General features: G+C 43.2%; 1 protein-coding gene across 1 annotated transcript in view; it reads left to right on the top strand.

Moving 5' to 3' along the window:
* UBE2F (ubiquitin conjugating enzyme E2 F (putative)) overlaps window positions 1-23,196 on the top strand; it is a 52,078-nt gene that overhangs the window by 4,115 nt on the left and 24,767 nt on the right. The window contains exons 2-4 of the mRNA XM_032392253.1: window positions 590-723; window positions 6,788-6,817; window positions 10,383-10,448. Of these exons, the coding sequence (XP_032248144.1) occupies window positions 606-723; window positions 6,788-6,817; window positions 10,383-10,448 (214 nt within the window). The 5' untranslated portion in view covers window positions 590-605. The remainder of the gene's footprint in view (window positions 1-589; window positions 724-6,787; window positions 6,818-10,382; window positions 10,449-23,196) is intronic.

The following is a 23,196-nucleotide window of genomic DNA, read 5'->3' as shown; positions in this document are numbered from 1 at the left end:
AATTATAACTTAATATTGTTGTTGATATTGCCTAAAAAATGTAAGTAAGACACAAATAAATGCAAAGATGCTTCTTAAGTTTCCAGCCACACCTTTGTTAAAGGAAGAAGAAAAAGAAAGCATTGCATTGCTTCTTCCTACCCAGAGCTGATGCTCCCCTCAGTCTGCGATGGGCCAGGCACAGGGGCCACACACACAAGTGCATGGTCCCTGCAGCAGAGAGGGGCACACTTAGCCAGAGGACAGTGGTGGGCCAACGTGGAACCCATGGGTGGAGGCTCCCCTAGACCACAAGCTCACGGGATCTTTGTCACCACTGTGTCCCAGGACCTGGTGCCCAATGAATGTTAAATGCATGGCTCTCCGTTTTTAAAATTTTTGTGTACTTTAAAAAATTAGACTTACAGAGGATGGCATAGAGATTTCCCAGATTAATTGTAAAGGAATCCAATCTTATGAATGTGCCTTATATGCTGAATTTTTCTGTGACTAAATTATAGGAAAAAGTTAACCACCTATGGCCTTGTCTTCAATTTCCAGTCATTGTCTAGAGACGTGTCCATAACCCTGCTTTTGGTCTGTCTTGCAGGGTAAAGGTAGCAGTAATGCTGACGTTGGCAAGCAAACTGAAGCGGGAGGACGGTCTCAAAGGGTCCCGGACGTCAGCCACGGCCTCCGACTCCACTCGGAGGGTATCTGTGAGAGACAGGCTGCTTGTTAAAGGTAATGTCATCCATGCAAGCTGGTTTCTCTCCTGTAACAAAATGAAGTCTGACTGGAGGCTCTTTGGGGATAAGAAGCAGCCAGGTGCTGAGTAGAAATACCTATTTGAAAATATTTAAAAATATAATTGCCTGTCACTTACAAGGACTTTGTACTGTGGGAATACTAAAGACAAGAAAATGTGGTATGTCTTACACACTTGGAATATGCTCTGTAGGGGCTGCCAGAATGCTGGTGGGAGGATTATGGTACTCTGATCTCAGTGCTCTCAGTATCTGGCTGGTTGTGGGGGCGAAGGGGGAGCATCTTCCTTTCTTGTGCTCAATCACAAGGGGTTCCAGAGTCCCTCTCTAACACCTCAGCACCAATTTCTGGTCTGTAAAGGGAGGGAGTGGATTTCAGTAATCTCTAGGATCCTTCTGTGCTTATTCAAGTCACAGCCTGAAGAGAGCTTTATACAAAATTAGTTCCCTTCACAAAATTAATAACTGAGTGTCCTAGAGCTGTAGTCTTTGGAGAAGGATTTATATAGTGTGTGAATATGCATGCGTTTGTATGGAATTTTTGTGTTCATTCATTGATCAAACTTAACAACTGTCAGGTGCAAAGGCAGTTTCCTGGGTCATGAGGACTACAGAAGATGAAGAAGAAACAGTTCCTGCCTTAAGGAGCTTAGAATTTGTAGCACTTTTTACTTTATGGCATGTGTTTACATTTCTTAAGTGTATAGGAGCTAGGAAGCAACGAGTATACAGTTGGTTAGGACTCCCTGTGAGACACCATGAGGTTGCTGGCATTTGTGTGTCCTGAAACAGACCTAACGGCGGGAGAGCTGGCATGGGTGCATGCACTGTTTGTCCTCAGAAACGAGGCACTGCTGAGCTTGGCAGGAGTGGCACCAGGAAGGCGTCAGGTTCAGGGAGTCTTGGGCGGTGCACTCTTCCTTATTCTCCCTGCCCCTGAATCTGGCCTTAGCTCTGATTTATCCAGCCTGATGGATGATGGAGTAAGAATCATTTCTTACCTTTTGACATCACCCACTATGTCAGATTGAATTCAGAATTGTGGTGGCAGTCAGAGGGTGAGACATGGGCTGCAGCTCCTCACTTGGATGGGCCTGACAGGACTTGAGTCTCTCTCCCAGATGCTGGCTCAAAGGTTCCATCTGCAGAGGAAGCCAGGAGCCAGGCAAGCTGGGGAAGGGGTTTGATGTGTTGACGCGGTCCTTAAGTGGAGGGTGTTTTAGTGCCCGGGAGTTAGAGTGAGGAATGCCCAGATGTTAGCTGAGGAGGAGCAGGTGGAAGCAGTGAGTAGACTGTTCCGTCTTCTTCACCTTATCCTTGTCATGGTTAATAGCTGTCGTACACAGGGCTCTTGGGACCGGGCCCTCCATTGGACACTTTATAGGGCAGTTCTTGTTTGACTTTTGCTAAGCCTTGCCAGGTGGGTTGTTCATTCTGCAGCTGAAGGACTGAGACTCAGAGAGGTTAAGAAACATGCCCAGATTACAACTTTATTGTAGCAGCACAGCCAGACCCACATTCTGGGGTGGTGCCGGCTCTGGGGGAGCAGACCCAACAAGCAAAAGCTGAATGAGCAGAACGGAAGTGCAGGTCCACTGAAAAGAGCTCCACCTTCAGGGAGGTGCACGGGCTCCTGCACACCTTCCACCCTGCTCAAGGATTCACCTGGCAGCTCTCAAATGGCTCTAGGGCCTGATGCAGCCCCGCGGAGCCCATGGAGGCTCATAAAGCTGGACTCCGCCCCCGCTCCCAGGACAGATGTCTTTGGCTGGGTTTACAGGGCCCTGCTAAGGTCCTTTGACTTTGTGAGACTCATCAGAGAGAGAGGTGCAAAACCACCTCGTGGGGCCACCTATTTCCATCCTCCCAGGGCACTGGTGATGATCAGGTTTCTGGGGTAGTTGTGGGCAGCAGGGCTCAGTGTAACACACACCTCACGTGGCCTGCTCCCTCCTGCCTCGGGGCTGTTGGACCAGGTTGGGCTGGCTGAGTGGTGAGCAGTTTGGGCATGTGGTGGAGGGTGGGTAGAGAGCAAGGGTGGGCCTGGCCTGAGAGAGGGGGCTGTGAAAAACAGACGCATAAGGAAGGATGCTCTGCTGGTCTGCACCTAGAGCACTCCTTTGCTTGGCTGGATGTTGGAGAGGTCTTCATTCTGGGGATTTCGAATGGTGGAAGTGGTGTGTGGAGTCCAGGAGTCCGTGGCATTGTGGGCCCTTGAGGGGTGATTACTGCGAAATTCTTTCTAGGGGAAACCCCCTTTGGGAACTTTGAAAAAAGTTGGATGTCTGAGTTCAACAAGATTGCTCTAGTCAGCGCTGTCATCCTGGGCTGTGGCTTTGGCTCATGTGGGAATGTTACTCATGAGGATCATTAGTTTGTAGAAAAGTATGTTAATGTGTCTTGGGATTCAGTGCCATAGGCTGGATTCCTAGGAGTGGGGAATTGTATCAGGATAGTTATAAAGGAGTATCCCTGGGACTGATACCTGTGTAGCATAGACTTCTTGTACATAGATTCTAAGGCAATAGCTACTGATACTAATGAATTCTTATTTGCCATCATTTGAAGTGTAGAGAAACTATGTGTCATTTGTGACAACTCCATGAGAGTATGTGGCTTATTTTATCTTCTGCACTGGACTGAACTAAAATGCTGAATATCTTTATTGAAATTCTTGTGCTCCTAAGATTATATTTCTTGCCTGCTCTTGGACCAAAAGCCTGCAGCGGCCCTGACTATGGTGGGGCTCTCCTGGCTCTTGTCCACTTCCCTTGACTGAGTAACGCTGAACCTGGAAATGCAAGCATAATGCTCATCTTTGGAGTTGAATTCTAAACTACAACATGAAGTTGTTAAATCCATCTATGTAAATAGCTGTGTGTGAATATTTTAACCTGGCCAAATACCCTGTAGCAGTTTCCAATACCTGGGGAGAGTAAAAGATTCAGAGGCCTGGGCCCCACGTAAAACTTTTGGTGTAATGGGTCTGCATAGGACTAAGAGTTTTAAAAGCTCAGTAGGTACTAGATTATGGTGATGAATGCACAACTCCAGGTTTTACTAAAAATTATTGAATCATATGCTAAAAGTGGGTCTATTTTATAGTAAATTGTACCTCACCAAAGCTGTTTTTAAAGGGGGGAGGCAGCAAAAAACTCTCCAGGTGAGTGATGTGCAGCCAGGGCAGAGATTCCCTGTCCTACAGACAGGCTTCCTGGGGACACAAGCCTCTTACCCCCTGTCCCATCCCTGTGGTGCAGGGGTCTGGTTCTGTTGCTCAGTCACCCCCACACCCCTGGTCAGTGCCTTGTGTCCTCTTGTGTCCTGACCTCCCTTTTCCCCGTCCCTTGGCACCAGACAGTCTTCTCAAACATTTTGCTTCTGTTTTGTGGCCCCCTCCTCCTCAAATCCTCTGGGCATGTTTTTTATTTCACTGGGTTTTTTAAAGCTGGACTGCCAGAGTTCTCACAACTGTAGATAGGACAGGCTTTCCCCGAAAGCCAATTCCGACATCAGCCTCTCAAAACAAGGGCCCCCAAGGACAGTTTCTTGTAAGTTCTTACCATCAAACTAAGTAATAGTATAATAAAATATGCAAATGCATATAGTTTTAAAACATACAGTTTAATTATATAGGTAACATTTATTTTAAAGTGATTAATGAATGACTCATTTGATAAAATATGTGCTTTTTTGATAAAACAAATGCCCTGTATGAGTGGCTGGGGCAGAGTGTGGCCCTGGGTGGCCCTCGGAGGACCCGGTGTCGGTGGCCTCAGAGTGGTAGCACTGTGGTCTCGGCCCCCCTTTGCCGCACACTGTTTTCTTTAGTGGGTGCCCTGCTCCAAGGAAGGGTGAGGACACGCCAGTCAGAAAGACGAAACTAAAGATCACTGTGGTCATTAGAAGAAGAAGAATAGTGAACGTTCATAGGATTCTTAATTATGGTTTGTTATGTGACTATATTTTAAATATACCATAACTCAAGGCGGCCAAGAAAACGGAGGCTTGTACTTCATCACAAAACTTGTTCCTTTTCCAGTCACAGCAAGAGGATAATTAACTGTCACTCCTCTCCACATGCCCTGCTCCACTGAAGAGATTGGCTCTTTGTCTCTCCCTGGCTAGAGCATCAGATGGAGCACTGTAGCCCATGCGGGCACCTTTCCATTCCCTAGCTCCTCTCTCCTCTGCCCCACTCCACTTTTCTGAGTGCCCATTCTAAGTACCTGGACCCCAGAGTGAACACAGGTAGTGGGCCTCCTGTCTGTACCCAGATTCTCAAAAAGCTGATATTAAAGGCTTGTGCGTCTCTCAAACCCTTGGCCTCAGAATGGAGCCACCTGCCAGTCTTCCCACTACTGCACGCAGTGTTCAGCTGTGCCACGTGGCGGCCTCTGCTGTCCTCTTCCCCTCCTGCCCACCGCTCCATACTTGACATGAAGGAATTGTCGTATCCACTGCCTCCATATTTTGACCACCCGTTTACTTCTTAGTTTTTCGTAATCTGGTTTCCATCCTGCCACCTGCCTTCCTGCTGTTTCCAATGCCCTCAGCAGTGTCTGATCCACATCTGATGGCCTTGACTGGGGCCTCATTTCCCTTGGATCAGTCTGTGCCCTGAGTCCCTATGTTCCCCACCTGTCTCCTGTTTTTCCGCCTTTTATCATGAGGGACCTCCTTGCCTTTGTCCTCTGCTCTCTGCCAAGCTTCGTTCTTTTCACTAGTTTCCCCTCTGTCAGTCTCATGACTGACAGGTGGCATCACTGTGGGGACTCCTCGGCCTTAGCCATGCACCCGGATTTCAGCTTCCTCCTTCCAGGACTTCCCCAGCATGTCTGCCCTCTGCCGTCTCTGACCCTCCCACCCCACACAGCTGGCAGAGCCTTTTGTCTTCTGTGCGCTCAGGCACCCCAACTCGCCCTGCCTTTGCTAGGCCCTTGCTGCCTCGCGGAGTGCCCAACCCACAGGTCACCTGGCCTCTGCTTTGCCCTTTCAAAAGTTGTCCTCTTGAGGAAAGTTTGGAAACTTTGTTCAGAAATGTCCCTCTGCTCCCTATCGCTGCAGATTTAAGTTTAGAATTCTAAGCCATGCACTCGGGGCCCTCCGAGATCCTGGCCCTGTTTTTCCACCTTGTTTCCTGTGGCTCTGTTGTTTTGTACCCATTGCTCTGACTGCACTGTGTGCCTTCTGGTTTCTGTGCTTGTCTATGTTCTGTGCTTTTGCACATCACTAACCTAGCTTCTAGGAATGCTTTTTTTCCTCTTCTGCTGGACTTCATTCTATTTATTCTTTAAAGCCTGGCCCATAGACCTCCTTTCTCTAGTCTCCACAGCTGGGGGGAATCTTTGTGCTCCCAGAACCCCAGAGCATATTCTGTTATGTTGGAGGCACCGCTGACTTGCCTGCCCACTTATTTCTCGGTGCCCCCAGACCTCAGCTCTTAATAGTCGTAGTGGGGGGTTTGCAGCTTTGTCTTGGCAGAGGGATGCTGGGCTTAAACACTGAGTGAGTGATGATTCAAAGGACCAAGCCTCCAAGTCCCCCTTCCTTGGGCGGTTAGCAAGATGTTAACAGATAGCTGGATAACAGCACAGCCTGGGGCCCCGGCAGGAGGCCGAGTTTTCTCTCCCTGGAAATGTTCAGGCACACACTGGGTGAGCTGCACAGGAAGACAGGTCTAGAAGAACTGGAAGAGACACCAGGTGTATATATAAATCAGATTCCAAGGGTAGTAGTTCTGCTATGTGGGGGAACAAGACTTTCAAAAACACTTTAGTGACTGTTTACCTATGGGTGATTTCTATGTGAATTTTAAATGATCTTCGTTTATACTAAGTACATTTTCAAGGGCCTATGACTGTACTTGCCGGCATCCCACAAGTCCCTTTGTGTCTTTGAAAGCAATTCCATGGCTTGAAGTCTGAACGTTAGACCAAGTGTAGGTTTTAGTTACTTCAGTCCCTTTTGTTCCTCAGCGTTTTGGGAGAAGTTGCCAATTTAGTTGACTGATACTAACAACAGTCTTTTTGTTTCCACAGAGGTTGCGGAGCTTGAAGCTAATTTACCATGTAAGTACAGCATTCCCACCCAGACAGTAAGTGCTGCAAAGTAATTGCATGGAGAAGCTTTTTTTTTTTACATTTTAATAACCTTGCATAGCCAAAAGCCTGTTTTTCATGTGTGTTGGGAGTAAAAGTTTTAATTTTGTGCAAACAGGTAGCAGAATTTTGTTGAGGCTCGGGTAAGAGTGAGATATTTACCATCTTTGTGACTGTAGCACGGAGGTGCCCCCTCTCTCCTTACAGTGGCAGAGGTGACTTGGCTGGGTTTCCTATCTCTTCCACAGTGTTCTGTCCCATGTCCTCTTTGAGTAAAAAGATCTATAAATCAGTGACAGATGATCCTGTTTTCATGAGCGACAGTACCACCTTTTTGGTCCAGAAAGTGCTTGCCTGTAATGTGTCTCTCTACGTGAGCTGGGGTGACCACACCCCTTACGTCACCAGGTATCCTCACCTTGGTCCTTCCCACTCAGACACACAGACCCACGGCGCAGTCATCACTCGTGAGCAAGCTCACTTACCTGGGCAGTTAATTTGTGTGATATGTCAAAGAGTTGTTTTTCTTTTCCTGTTATTAATCCTTCCCAAATTTTTATAATACCATTAAAGCCTGAAAGTTTTGATCATTTTAGTATTTTTTTGAATTAGAACTTTTTATCATCATATTTGGTTAAAAATAGTTCTGAGGCTGAGGATGTTTGTCAGTGTGAGTGAAATATTTTATACGTGGTCTGGGTGAATGCTCTAGAAAGCTTGATCTCTCTGGCCCATCTGACACGGATAAGAGAGGGGCCATTCCTGCCACCAACTATAGTTAGAAGGATGATGGTGGGTATGACCTTTAAGTGGTTGTAAAATCATTTGTAAGGATAAGTACACATAATTTCTTGAAAAATTATTTTTAATGTATGGCATTTATCTGTGGGTGTGGTGGGTTGTGATATAAAATAGGTTTCTTAGTGTGGGTCTCAGTCAAAAATGTCTTAAAAATCCCTGAATTGCTTGATCTCAAAGTTTTCTTCTAGTCAGAACTGGAAGGAAGTGTCTTGGGGTTCTCTTAAAGGGTATATGTGTGTGTATATATATATATATATATACACACACACACACACACATGCATACATTTAATCAAAGGCCACAAAAACTTAGCACTTACACACGGTTCATTTTGTCCTTAAATATGACTCTTACAGAAATTGTTGGTTTTTAACCCATAAAGGATAGCTTTAACTTTATCTAAAATTTTGGTTTGAAAACAGTTAAACTTTGGGGGGCACCTCGCTGGCTCAGTCAGTGGAGCATACACTCTTGAGCTCAGGGTCGTGAGTGCAAGCCCCATGTTGGGCAGGGAGCCTACTTAAGAAAAAGAAAAAATTGTAAAAACAATGTGTAATTGGTTTTCAAACCAGGATTTTAACTAAACACCTTAGGTTTGAAAAAGGCATCTCCCTAGCATTTATGGCTAAAGTATCCGATTAAAGAGACTACATGCTATCTCTTTTCTTGCTTTCTCCCTACCCTCTGTGCCATCAGAGTGGAGAAGTCTAAATTAGTTTATACAAGTAAGCCATGCTTTCCAAAAGTACGCAACTCATTACTCTAAAGAGGAAACAAGAAGCCACCCTAAAGAATAAATCTCTAGTATCATATCTAGTATTAATAATATCTCTAAAGTATTAACTGAGAAAAACAAAATAACTTCCCTATGTAGCAGTGCTGCTTAATAATCATTCAGAACTAGTTTGGAGCTCTGTATATGCGAGTTTATAGAAGTTTCTCTGTTGGCAAAAAATACCTCTTTCAGATAGATGGAAATACAAAATCGTAGCCCATGCCTGCAGACAGAGGAAAAGCTTTGAACTAAAGCAAAAACCTGTCTCTTAACTTTTTGTTGTAGTTGTTGTTGTTAGTAGACTTTTTTGAGCTTTAAAATGTTTGGTTCTTTTCAGTACTTGGATTGTTTGTTAATCTCCCTTGGTAACTTCTTTATTATTGGTGGGCTAATCTGAGGGATGGATTTCTATGTCTATCCTTCTAGAGGGATGGATTTCTATGTCTATCCTTCTACTGAAACAAAGGAGAATGCAAAGTATGAAAACAAAGGAATACTGCCGACTTCAGCCAATCAGTGAGACGTTCCCCAAGCCCTTGCCCTATGTTTCTGTTGCATAGATCTCACTGGAAAGATAGCATTTCTCATTTCAAGTCAAGATTAGGAGAAATGAAGCCCATATACAGTTCACATGTGTGGTTTGGGCAAAAGTCTTGAACTCCATGGCTCCCAGCTTCATTATTTCTAAAATAAGGAATGTGACAGTGTAATCTGTAAGACCCCTTCTTGCTCTTCTAGATTGTTACCTTTTACTCTACAATGAATTTTCTGAGGAATTGGCCAAAAACAAACTAACAAACAAAACCCCCTTAACAGTTCTGTGTGGTTTTTATGCCTCACACCTGGCATGTTCCTGAAGTAATGAAATGAGGCGTGGTATAGGGAGAAGAACCATGAACTCATCTTTAATTTGGGAACAAAACCTGTTGATAACCTGTGTGATCCTGGGCTGGTCACTGAACCCTCTCCTGACCTTTGTGTTATCTCATGCTTGAGGACATTGAACTAGATGATCTCTAAGGACCATTTCTAAGTCTAAATTTGAATCATCCTATTTTTGATGAAATTTCATACCATTGTAAAACTAGACAAATTTTTCAGTGGTGGGACTTGTAAGAAATAAAGTCAGTAAGTGACCCAAGGAGTTTAGCATATTTTCTGAGTTTATAAAATAATAGACAATTTCTGCATATATTCCTTCCCAATTTAGTGGGTATTTATTCCTTGTGTATTTACCATTTTTTGATATCATTTGTTTGAAGGAAGCAGATATAGGATGTAGCCAGTTTCCCCTGTCTGTACCACTAGCCATTAGCTCTTCCCCAGGGAGAAATCCTTGTCCTGACTTACCAGACCCCTTCTGATGAGGTACAGTGGGCATAGGGCGTTGCCATCTGAGCAGAGCATCATTTCACCAGCAAAGCAAACTGAGCTACCAATTGGGTTGTGAAGACTTTCTTTCCCTCCTATTTAATGCCATGGTAAACTCTGGGTATGAGTTAATTTCATGGAAATCCTTCTTTTGAACTTCAGTTTACTGTGGTGGGTATGAATAAGTATGGTGGTGGGTGAACAGCCCAGAAGTTTGGCCTAAGTTCTTCTGGTTTTGCCATGTTTAGTTAGCCTTACCCACCTGTGTTCATCTCCTTGAGATGTGGTTTTCTCTTTTCAAAGTAAAGTAGCATAATTTTTGAAGTTAATGGAAAGATCTCAATTTTTAGTGACTGTTTAAAGGCTGGAAGAAACCATCTCAATTTGGAATTAGCAAGTAAAAGGCTGTATGGCAAAATCACTGGTTTGCAGTTTTAGCACAGTGGCACAATTATTGTCAAACCAAGAGCAAGGTGGAGTCTACAAACTCCTCTGCCACCTTCAACTCCATGTGTGTTTCAAGGTTAGCCTCCACATAAGGACTGCTGCTAGCTGCCAGACCCTCCTGATGTGCTGTTTCTTTTGCAGGTACATGTAAGGTGCATTTTCCTGATCCAAACAAGCTTCATTGCTTTCAGCTAACTGTAACCCCAGGTAATATTCTTACATACTTAAGTGTTAAAGCGATTTTCAGACAGCAAAGTTTAAAGGCTGCCCAAATCTAGAATCTTTGGCTTGATTTGTCCTCTCACTTTTGAAAGTTATGACAGTTACAACTATTCCACATGAAGACAAGATATGTGCTTTGTAGTCAAAGAAAGCAGAATAAAGGGAATCTGTGGCATTCGGTGTATACTCGGAAACGAAGTACAGACTGTGACAACTGGAGTGAAGGGCCCCAGAAGCTGTTGGTACGGTGAGCTTTGAAATCGTAACTGGGGTCTGACCCTGCTCTGCCTTTTGGTGGCAGTGGGATCGTGGTTCAGTTGCTTCATAACCTCTTTGCGCAGCCCACCCAGCTAGAAAGGGGGGATCAGATAGGACCTATCTCATGGGACAGTTATGATAATTAAATAGATAATGTGTGTGAAGCATTTCAGCCCAGGGTCTGGCACAGGGAGGTAAGCAGATTACTAGCTGTCCTCATTAGGACTGGTAAGTCTCCAAGCTCTAGGCACTCCGGGATGGTAACCTGTCCCTCCTTGGTCAGACTGGGCAGCAAGATGGAGGACTTGGGTTTTTTTCTCGCTCCAGTGCAGCTCTGAATGTTGCAGATTCTAGCCTGGCACGGACCACCAGTGTTTACATTGGGCAGAGGGTGCTATGCTGTGGGCAGCCGGTGCTGCTGTGGGGTAGGTGGGGAAGGGAGTGTTGTGGAAGAAATGGAGGGTGTTATTTTATTTGGGGGATGGAAAGAGAATGAGAAACTGAGAATAATGAGTCACTAGCTAATTAGAAAGTGAGAGAGAATACAGAATTTCAGTAGGCGATAATGAACCCACAGATAAGACCTGGCAGTTGTCTCCCTGCAGGTAGGATGGATTATTTTCTGTGGAAGATGTTTTATAATAACAGGAGAAATCCCATTTTCAGAATGTGCTTGAAAACTTAAAAACTCATTTAATCTGTGTGGTGGTTCTACAAACATCTCTAGACATGTCCGTAAACTCAGTCTGGTACCGTTTTGCACTAAGAAAGCACTAGGAGGGAGTTAATATCAGAACACAGTCCGTAGAGGTGGGGCGTTCCACGTGCCTGACGTCAAGAGATAACCAAAGCTCAGGACTTTAAGCTAGGAAATGATGAAAATTATAACCATTCTTTGGCCACCTTCATAAAACATGGTGCATCGTGCTGTTTTTAGCAAGGGCTTTAATGTTTCTTGGTGACTCGGGGTCACCATTCTGAACATCATTTACTATTACTGTTGAGTAATGCAGAGTATTTTCATAAATTATTGTGGTGATTGAGATTGGTTCTGTGTGTACTAAGTGGTCTCAGACTGCGTGTTTGGAGTAAACACGTTTACTCGCCTCTGTCTTCCTAGGGCATTTTCAGTGGCTGGCAGGGATTCCGTTGCCCTGCTCCCTGCCCGGGCGTGGGCTCTGTGGTCCGTCCCAGCCACTCAGAGACCTTTGTTGAGTTTGCTGGGCTTGTTACCATCTTACGTGGGTTTGTGTCAAGTCCAGCCTCTGAGAAAGAGTTTCTCCTTTTGCTTTTTCTTTTTTTAACTGAATTTTTTTTTAATGGAATTAATGGATGTTATGATTACTGAGATTATGTACATGACACCATCTTTGATGTTTTTAGTGTTCTTGAAAGTGGAGCACAGTTGCTAGAGTTTTGATATCCCACTGTTCCATCAGATTAAAAAGTAACTTGTGTTTCGGTGCCTGTAACTATTTAGTACCTTAGCACTTGTATTGGTGATAAGTGTACATCATGGACACGATTACCACAGTGAGCTGTGTGCTCAGCATGCACTTCAGATGCTGTGTGTATGCCCTTATCTTGTGGTGTTTGTGCGTCGGAAAGCTGCTCTGGTTCCTGCCCTTTGTTATTAAGAGAAACGTGGCAGAGACCTGCCAACCCTAAAAACTTGTCTAATATCATAGTCTTAAAACAACTTTTTGGACTCCTGCTCCTCTTAGCATTGGGAAGAAATTAAAGAGATATGCCTAACTGGTAAAAGTTTTAGCTATGTATGAAGCAGATGGGTTTGAAACCGGCTCATTGGCAGCAGCCAGTACTCTGCACACTCAGTGATTAATACGATCTAGATATTTGGGTGGTCAGGGTGGGAGAACAGTATTGGTAGTTGAAGCTCAAAGCTCTTTTTTACCTGGTTCCTGGCAAGATAGTTCCTGTTAATACTTGGTAACATTTTCATAGTTTTGTTTTTAGACTGTCCTTCATGCTTAGGAGTAAATGTACTCTTCAGAGAAAAGATGGAAATGTATTTTGGTGGTAGAGGAAAAGAACTGAATTTAAGAGGGGACAAAAATCTCCACATCAACTCAACAAAATAAGAAAAAATACTAGTAAGTGAAACAAATCGAGAAAAAGCGAACACTTAAGGACTTGCTGAGATACTCCCTGGAGTCTTCGGTGAAATTGGAAGGACAGTTTGGAAAACTGTTGCCCAGCTAACTTGCGGGGGTCCCCTCAGCCTGCCCCACTGTGACGTGGAGCTTTTAGGCAGAGAGGAACATGGACTTAAATAACAGTTTTGTTTTGTTTTTTAATTTTAGTTTTTACTTTTTTTTTTTTAAAGATTTTATTTATTTATTCTTCAGAGACAGAGAGAGAGAGAGAGAGAGAGAGAGAAAGAGAAGCAGAGGGAGGAGCAGGCTCCCAAGGAGCAGGGAGCCCAATGCGGGATTCGATCCCAGGACCCTGGGATCATGACCTGAGCCGAAGGCAGACGCTTAACCATCTGAGCCACCCAGGCGCCCTAGTTTTTACTTTTTAAATAAATTTTACTGAGGTATAAAATAATAAAATGTACTAATTTGGACTGTGTCTTAATAAGTTTTGAAAAAATGTGTACACCTATGTAACCACAACCCCAGTAAAGCTATTTCCAGCAGTTCCAAAATTCCCTTCTGTCTCTGCAGTCAGTTCCTTGCCCCTGGCTACCCACCCAAAATTCCTTTCTGATTTGTTACCATAAATGACTTTTGTCAGTTCTTTAATTTCATATAAATGGAATCTTATATATGTACTCTTGTCTCTGACTTCTTTCGTATAAGTTGTTTTAAAATTCATATGTGTTGTATCAGTGGTTTGTTTCTTTTTGTTTTATGAGTATGCCATAATTGCTCATTTTCCTATTCATGGACATTTGAATTCTTTCCAGCTTTTCGCTATTATGATACAACTGCTGTGTTAGCATTTTCATATCATCCTTTTTATACTCCTATTTTTCATTCATTCATTTTCTCTTTAATTCCAGTTATGAGTGAAATTTCTGAGTCATAGGAAGATCTATATTTAGCTTTTTAAGAACTTTCTAAAGGGGTTGTGCTATACACCGACCACAATCTATAGGGGTTATACTATACGCTGACCAGCAATGTATGAGAAATTCCGATTGTTCTACATACTTCTCAGTATTTGGATATGAATAGTATTTCATTGTGGTTTTAATTTGCATTTCTCCAGTGCTGGGATTTTGATTGAGACGGTGTTGACTTTTTAGATCAGTTCTGTGGGAAATGACACCTTCACAGTGTTGAGTCTTTTTTTTTTTTTTTTAAGATTTTATTCATTTATTTGAGAGAGATAGAGAGTGAGAGAGCATGAGACGGGGGAGGGTCGGAGGGAGAAGCAGACTGCCTGCTGAGCAGGGAGCCCGATGCGGGATTTGATCCTGGGACTCCGGGATCATGCCCTGAGCCGAAGGCAGTCGCTTAACCAGCTGAGCCACCGGGGCACCCCCACAGTGTTGAGTCTTGCCATGCATGAGCACGTGAATGTTTCCACTTATTTAGATTTTCCTTACTTTCTCTCAGCAGTGTTTTGTGCTTTTCAGTGTATAGGTCTTGCAAATACAACACCAAGTATTTCACGTTTTATATTTTTTATATTCCTGCCATAAACCCTACTTGGTCATGATATGTTATCCATTTTCTTTATATTGCTGGATTAAATTTGTTAATATTTTGATATAGAATTTTATGTCCGTATTCATGAAGAATGTTGGTTTATATTTTTCTCTTTTTGTGATTATTTTGTCTGGTTTTGGCATCAGAGCAATGCTAGCCTGGTAGAATAAATGAAGAAGTGTTCCCTCTTGTTTGCTGAGAGTTTGTATAGGATTGGGTATTATTTCTTCCTTAAATATTTGATAGAATTCACCAGTTAAATAGTCTGGACCTAGAGTTTTCTTTCTGGAACATTTTTACTTATGAATTCGAAAATAGATACAGAGTTATTCATCTTCTATGTTTCTGAACTCAGCTTTGGTAATTTTTTTCTTCCAAGGAATTTGTTTTCACCTAAATTGCAGAATTTATTGATAAAGAAGTTGTTCAGAATATTCTCTTATTCCACTACTCTGTGTAGGATCTGTACTGATGTCCCCTTGTTCATTCCTGATATTGGTAATTTGAGTCTTCTCTTTTTCTTGATCATGTTAGTTAGCTTGAAGTTTATCCAGTTGATCTTTGCAAAGAACTCACTTTTGTTTTTCTCAGTTGTTTGTGCATTTCATTGATTTCTGCTCTTTATTATTTCCTTCCTTATATTTTGGGTTTAATTTGCTTTTCTTTTCCTACCCTTTTTTTTTTTTTTAAAGATTTTATTTATTAGGGGCACCTGGGTGGCTCAGTTGGTTAAGATCTGCCTTCGGCTCAGGTCATGATCCCAGGGTCCTGGGATCAAGTCCCACGTCGGGCTCCTTGCTCAGCGGGGAGCCTGCTTCTCCCTCTCTCTCTGCCTTCTGCTCTACCTACTTGTGCTCTCTCTCTCTCTCTCTCTGTCAAATAAATAAATAAAATCTTTTTCTGTAAAAAAAAAAAAGATTTTATTTATTAGAGAGTGCACACACACCTGTGCAGGTGGGGGGAGGGGCAGAGGGGGAAAGAATCTCAAACTGAATCCGTGCTGAGCCCAGAGCCTGACACAGGACTTGATCTCACCACCCTGAGATCATGACCTGAGCTGAAATCAAGAGTCTGTCCCTTAACCTACTGAGCCACCCAGGTGCCCCCTTTTTCTACTTTCTTAAGGTGGAAACTTAGATCATTGATTTAAAAAAATTTTTCAAAGCAATATTGGTTGAGGTGTAAGTTACATTTTTAGCTAAATGCTTTTGAGTTTCACCTGTGTTGTTGCATTAATCGGTATTTTGTATCTTTTTTTGTTGAGTTTTATTCTGTCCTATATGTGTATTACTAGTTTATCAGTTCACCGGTTGATAAACCTTTGTGTTGTTTCCACTTTGGAACCATTGTGCATAAAGCTGCTATAAAAACCTTTGTGTGCAGGTCTTTGCCATTATGTTTTTATTTTTCTGGGCAATGGAATTACTGGGTCATGCGGTAAGAGCAAGTTTAACTTCATAAGACACTGCTATATAGTTTTCCAGAATGTAAGTACTATTTTGCAGTCCTGCTAGCAATGAATGAGAATTCCATTTACCTCACATTCTTGCCAACAACTGTTATTGTCAGTCTTTTCAATTTTAGCCATTTTCGTGGGTGTATCTCATTGTGACCTTTATTTGCATTTCTCTAGTGACTAGTGGTGTTGAACATCTTTTCCTGTGCTTGTTTGCTATTTGTGTATCTTCTTTGTTCAAGTGTCTGTTCAGATATTTTTCCCGTTTAAATTGGTTGCTTGTCCTGTTGTTATTGAATTGTAAGGTTTATATAACTGGATATAAGTTCTTTATTAGATTTGTGGGGGGGGTTAATGGTTAATAACATCTTTTTTATTAATGTTACACATAAAAATTCTGATTAGGGAATTCTATAGCTGCGTTGTAAATCTTGTGTATTTGTGTGTGTGTTCATCCTAAATTTGTTTCTAAATGTGTTAGATTATTCATGTTTTCTTAATTTGAACATTTAATTTATAAAAACTCCCTAATTGGTACATGACAGTAAAAGTGTAGCATACATTAAGTCATAAAATTTTGATTGATTTATCTGTTACCCCTATTAATGTTTGATTAATGGTCCCTTCTTAGCTTTGTTTCAGAGCTTTGGGCTTATAGAAAGTTTCTAAATGTGAAATACAGTAAGATCCCAATTTCTGAACAAAGAAATGTGGTTGATAAGCCTGAAACATGGGTTTCTTTCCACTCTTGAACATTTGGAACAACATTTAAATAATCGTGGAGATTTTAAAAGCTATCGAGATGGAGCAGAGCACTGAAGCAGGCCCTTTGCCTTGACCTGCACTGCAGTCGTTCATGGTTAGCACATCAAGGTTTCAGACCCAGAACGCATACTCTCCCTGGTTCTTTCTAGATTCACTTTTAATTTTAAGATGGAGATAACCATCATGAGGGGATAAATTTGAAGAGGAACAGACTTTTTCCTGGTGAAGTCTTTTCTTTCAGTTAAACCCTAGAAATACAGGTGGCAATTCTTCTCCTTTTATATGTAATAGAAGTATGGTGTGAGCATTTAAGACTGTCCGTTATCCACCTTTGCATTGGTTAACTTTTGTTGGGAAAACATCCACTGCTCTTTTCTTGGCTCCTTCCAGAAGCTCCAGGTAAGCTTCTTGACTTACCATCCCATGTGTCTGACGCACACTGTTCTTACGACGATTTCTGCCCACCCCCCCGACATGTAACTGCGAGGCACATTCTTCCTCGGGACACTCAGGTTTCCTCCAGTGACAGATTAAATGTCTGACTTACTGTTTTTAAAGCTGTTCATTACCATGCTTAACGTATATTCTTATGGTCACCAATAAAAACCTATATAATGTGTATAAAGCTGTTTCAATGCTGAGTTTTCTGGCATGCTGTAAAAATTGCCAGCACTCTTGGTTTCCTGTCCCATCTGTGAGTGCCTTTTATGTGTCATAGGCTTTTTTTTTTTAATCTTTTTCAAAAATCATGTGTAGCGGAAATCTAATTGACAGTTCGCTGTTCTGGGGTGTTCTCTGCATTTGACAAACAGTGTATAACCACCAGTACAGTCTAGATGCAGGATGTTTCTGTCAGCTCAGAAAGGTCCCCTGGCAGCCATTGTCCCCGTCATTGTGCCTTTTCCAGAATGCCGTATAAATGGGCCGAAACAATATGTAGCATTTGTATATGGCTTCTTTCACTTAGCACAGTGCTCTTGAGATTCCACCGTGTGCTGCCGTGTGTCATCATTTCCACTGGCTGTCACTGAATTTGAAGGTGGAGGAAGAGCCTTTGAAGCTAAAAAGTGAAGGAAACAGATTTTCCCCAGAGCCTCCTGAAAGGAACACAGCCCTGCCCACTCCCTGATTTTAGCCCCATGCCACGCATTTTGGACTTCTGACCAACAGAAGTTAGTAAATTTGTATTGTTTAAGCCACTGAGTTTGTGGTGAATTATTATAGCAACCATACAAGCCAATGCAGAGAGCTGTGCTTTCTATGCCCTAAGAGATCTAAGAACTACAAAGACCTCCTCCTATTTTTTTAAAGTAGTTTTTTAGCTTTAGATTTTACAGTTTGGTCTGTGATTCATTTTTAGTTCGTTTTCCATATGGTGCAGGATAAGGGTCTAGTTTCTCCCCCTCCGCTGCCCTCTCCCGGAATGAAGGGGGACGTGTTCCTTCTCTTTCTGGGACAGTGTATGAAGAGTTAGTATCCATTCTGTACTCAGTGGTAGAATTTACCAGGGAGGCCACCTAGCTCTGGAATGTTGTGTTTTGTTTTCGTGGTAACAAAACAATTTTGAATACAATTTCTTTAGTAGATAGAGGGCTATTTTGGTTATTCATTCTCGAGTGAGCTTTGGTAATTTATGTCTTTCATGTCATCTACATTTTCAGATTTGTTAATGTAAGGTTGTTCTTCATATCTTACCCTATAAAATCCTGTGGAGTCTGTGTTGATATCCCCTCTTTAATTGCTATTGAAAATGTTTTCTTTTTTCTTGATCAGGTTAGCTAGAGGATTATCGATGTTAGTCTCTGCAGAGAACCAGCTTTTGGTTGCACTGATTTTCCCCTAATGCAATTTTTTTTCTGCTCATATCTTTATTACCTTCCTTCGGCTTGTTTTCAGTTTAATTTGTTCTTCTTTTTCCTGTTCTGAAGGTGGAAGCTTGGACAGATAACAAGTATTTCCATTTCCCCACCCCAGCCTTCATTTTATAGTTCTCATGTCTCCTTTACATATGTTGTAACTCGGCTTTAGACAGTCTGCTTTCTTTCTATATTTACGAACATACTGACCACCAGTGACCTTCATTTCTTGTTGTAGGTCTGAATCTCTGTCATTTTCCTTCTGCCTGAAGAACACCCTTGGATTTGTCTGTAGTGCAGCCCTGCTGGTGACAGTTTCAACGTCGCAGGGGCCTCATTCTGCTGCCTGCTGAGAGTTAGTGCTGATTCTTTGTTCCACTTTATGCGATGTGCATTTTACTCTCCGGTTGCTTTTAAGATAGTCTTTTTACCACATTTTTCGCAGTTTGACTATGATGTGCTTTGAGGTGATTGTTGACCTGGGCTTGTTGAGCTTTCTGGATCTGTGAGTTTGGTTTTCATCAAACTTAGCAATAATTTGAACATTTCTTTAAATATTTTTTCTGTAACCCCGTCCTGGGACTCCACCTGTATTAATATCTGTTGCATATATATTACCTCTACATAGAACCTGTACCTCCATTGGGTCACAAGTCTGTGTTCACTTTTCTCTCTGTGCTTCCTGGTGGGTAGTTCCTATTTCTGATTTAGTATGGACCTCATCCAGTAAAGTTTTCATTTCAGATATTATGTTTTTTTCAGCTGTTGATGTTCTGTTTGCTTCTTTCTCATCTTTGCTGTTTCTTTCCTCGTTATGTCCATGGTTTCCTCTAAATCTCAGCATCTTTTCATGACAGCTGACTCAGTGTCTTTCTGCAGCTCCTTGCTGGCTCCTGACCCCATGTCACCGCCAAGTACCTGCCCACCTTCCTGGTTTGGCTCCGGGCCACACGTCAAGGGCAGTCCTATCTGTGACTCTGCTCCCACTCCACCTTCCTCATGGACACTGTCTTTTTGTCTTCCCCTGCCCTGCCCTGCTCACCCTCAGGTCCCAGTGAGACAGCCTGATTGGAAGTAGCTGTGCCCCCTCCTAGCCTTGGGGCTGCGGCCAGTTACTTATTGCACGTGCCCCAGTTTCTTCTTTGAAGCGGCTGTGTTGTGCCCGTCCCACTGCACTGGGGTGACTGGGTCAGTGACTGTGTGGTCCACGCTCCATGTGTCCGTGTGCTTAATGTCGTGGCGGTTGTCATCCTGATTTTCAGGTTGTACCCAACAGCCTATCCCCTAGGCTTCCCCTGAGTAATCCAGCCCACACCAGCTTCCCCTCTTCAGCGAGCCAGCTTCATGTGCATTGTGTCACACAGGTCAGCACCACAGCTTGTCTTCGTGTATTTTCTTTTTTTTTTTTAAGGTTTTATTTTTATTTATTTGAAAGAGAGAGAGCGCATGATCATGAGCAGGTGGGGGGTGGGGGAGCAGCAGGGGGAGTGGGAGGGAGAGGCAAACTCCTCGCTGAGCAGGGAGCCCAATGGGGGACTCGATCCCAGGACCCTGAGATCATGACCTGAGCCAAAGGCAGACATTTAACCAATTGAGCCACCCAGGCGCCCCTTGTCTTTGTGTATTTTCATGTTGGGGTGGGCACACTAGACCCCATCCCAGAGGTGAGCCAAATCCCGCCCTGGGCCAGTTTTGTGTGTCCCTCAAGGTGAGAATGACTTTGGGCGCCTGGGTGGCTCAGTTGGTTAAGCGACTGCCTTCGGCTCAGGTCATGATCCTGGAGTCCCTGGATCGAGTCCCGCATCGGGCTCCCTGCTCAGCAGGGAGTCTGCTTCTCCCTCTGACCCTCCCCCCTCTCATGTGCTTGCTCTCTCTCATTCTCTCTCTCTCAAATAAATAAATAAAAAATCTTAAAAAAAAAAAAAAAAAAAAGGTGAGAATGACTTTTACATTTTTAAAGGGCTATGAAAAAACAAACAAAAGAGGATATATGACAGAGACCTGTGGCCCGAAGCCTGAAGTGTTTACTGTCTGCCTCTTTACAGAACAAGTTTGCCAACCCCAGTCTATAGGCTCATCTTGTCAGGGACGGTGTTTTCCCTGACTTTTAGGTTTAAAATGTGCATACAATATAATTTCCGGTGTGCTGTAAATATTGACATTTAAGGATAAAAGTATTATATTGCTCTTTAAAATGTTTCCAGGAGAGTCTAAACAGCATGGATACGCCCACTATCATGCATTTTTGTAGAAACATAGCTCTGCTACAGTGGTTGGAAAATGTTCCTTGCTGCCTTTTCTCCTTGCACTCTTTGTTTTATTCCACTTGTCCTATAGAATTTTATCCCAATGTAAACATTTTTCTGCTAAGTATTTTGTCACCCTGTCATACCATTCTGTAAATATATATACACATGTATATGTATATATAAAAATTACTTTAAAAGTTTATAAGATTCTTAGGCCTTAAGCATTTTCTTTTGAATGGTTGTTAGTCATTGTTTGTACCAACTCCTGGCTCCTGGTCTTCCTCCATTGGTGCCGGCTGCCCCTCCTGGCTCCTCTCCTGACCCTCTAGGTGGGGCCCCTTCGGACTCTGTCCTGTCCTTGGACCTCCATAGGCAGCTCATGAAATCTGAGTGCTTCCATCTACTGAACAGCTCCCAAACTACCCTCATCCAGCCCCAACCTCCCCCACACTCCAAAATGGTCTGTTGGCTACTGATTGGCACCTCTGCTTGAATGTTGACGTGAAACCTCAGATTCGCCATCTGACATGGAACTTTGTGCGGTGGTGCCCCTCACAGCCTTCTTATCTTCCTGGTGGCAGCCCTGCCCTTTGCATTGCAGGGTCAGAGAACTCAGCTCTTCTGTGGCTCCTTCTTCCCCACCCCTCGCCTAATCTGCCAGCAAACACTGGTGGTGCTCCCATCAGAGTATTCCCACTTCACTGCTTCCACCCTGGTCCTAACAGCTTAACATTTCACCGGGGTTACTGTAAGAGATAGCCTCCACAGGGCCTCCAGCCTGTCCCTCCTCTGCTCAGACCCCTCTCACGGCTCCCTGTCTCACTCTGCGTAAAAGCTAGTGCTCTCACGGTGGCCTCTTCAGCCTCAGCTCCTCCCTCCCCTGCCTCGCCTCCAGCCTCTGGAGTCTTCCCTGAACATACCAGGCTCTCTCATGGGCCTCACCCAGCTCCCCTGTCTGGAGTGTTCTTCACTCCAGTGGCCTTTTTTCAGGCCTTTGCTCTCTCCAACCACCCTATTTAAAATCGCAGCTCCTACTCCCTTAGCTCTTTCATTTTCTATTATATGATTTCCTTATTTATTTTGTCCCTCTTCCACTAGAATGTAAGCTTTGTCAGGGCAGGAAAGGTCTCTTGCTGATGTGTCCCCAGTGCCTAAAACAGTGCCTGGCACATCATAAGCACTCATCAAATATTTGTTGAATGAATGATGACTTTACACAATATGTTGCAAGCTTTGATGGTTATTAAACACAACATAGCATTTCATCTGAAATGCATCTGAGAATGATGGAGTTATTACTATTAGCATTTTTCTCTGATTTAGTTGATGTATTTGTGAATGACTTTATGCCAGAAAGAAGGGTTCAGTATCAGTTTTCTTTCTTTCTGTTTCTGTAGATGTAAACACTGAGGACTGCTTGTTCAGACAGGCCTGGAAGGTATTTTGTTATAGCTATGACATTCCATCCGTGGACTTCAAAGTTAGAGGCCAAAAATATCATATAAGATATTTTGTTGATCTTTTTGCTGATTACTAGATTAGGGTCCTTCTTCCATTTTGTTGAAAGCAGAGAATTGGAACCCACCTGACTTGGAGAAGACTTTCCAAACACAGTCGTCAGCATCCCTTAGCATCACGGTTTCTGAGACAGTCACCAAAACCACTTTCCCAAGACCTGTCAGCTGACCATTAGTCATACCTGTCTTCACTTAGAAACATCTCTTGTTTTATCTGAAATTCTCAGTGAGAGTTGAGAATTCTGTGATATTACTGATTTTGCCATACATTTACCAATATAAAAATGTATGCTTTATATTTCCTTAAAACCTTGAAGCTGTAGATTTGGCTTATTCAGTTTATCAGAACTATCTACCCAGTGCATAAATAGGCAGAACCAGTTCTAATTGTCAGCCCAGTCAGCAGTCAGACTCACTCTCAGGAGAAGTCTTACTTATCTCTAAGATGTACCATCAGCCACCTCTCTTCTGAGTTTAATTCCTGGCAGTTAGGTGAGGCATGGAGCCAGTCACCTGGTGGAAGAAGGTACCATGCTTGTGGCTTATTGGCTCCCTGTTTGCTTGCTTCTCATGGGGATAATGTGTTATTTTACAGTAGTCTAGGGATTGAAGTTGCTAAATGAAATTTTAATCATCCCTGCCGTCAGACTCTACGATGTGTCTGAATTTAAGACATTCCAGTATGAACTGGGATATCTTACTTATTTATAACACCCTACTTTGCCCTTAACAGAACTGGGTGTAGGATAGGGAAAGCACAACCCTGCCCTGTGCCTCCCTTCAAAGGGCTTTCCTGTGACCTTTGTCCTCTGGGATGTTTGTGCCTTGGGGCAGTGCATCGTGGTAAGAGGAGAGCTGAGACGTCAGCCTTCTGCCCCCAGGGGAGCAGCTGTGAGAAGGGAAAGGGAAGGGGAGGCCTGCACGACTTCTGACCTCTTGAGACAGTCAGGCA

The sequence above is a fragment of the Phoca vitulina genome, unplaced genomic scaffold, assembly GCF_004348235.1.
Source record: "Phoca vitulina isolate PV1807 unplaced genomic scaffold, GSC_HSeal_1.0 scaffold1, whole genome shotgun sequence".
Classification (NCBI taxonomy): domain Eukaryota; kingdom Metazoa; phylum Chordata; class Mammalia; order Carnivora; family Phocidae; genus Phoca; species Phoca vitulina.
The sequence above is the reverse complement of the archived record's forward strand: the minus strand, read 5'-3'. Positions and strand labels throughout refer to the sequence as shown.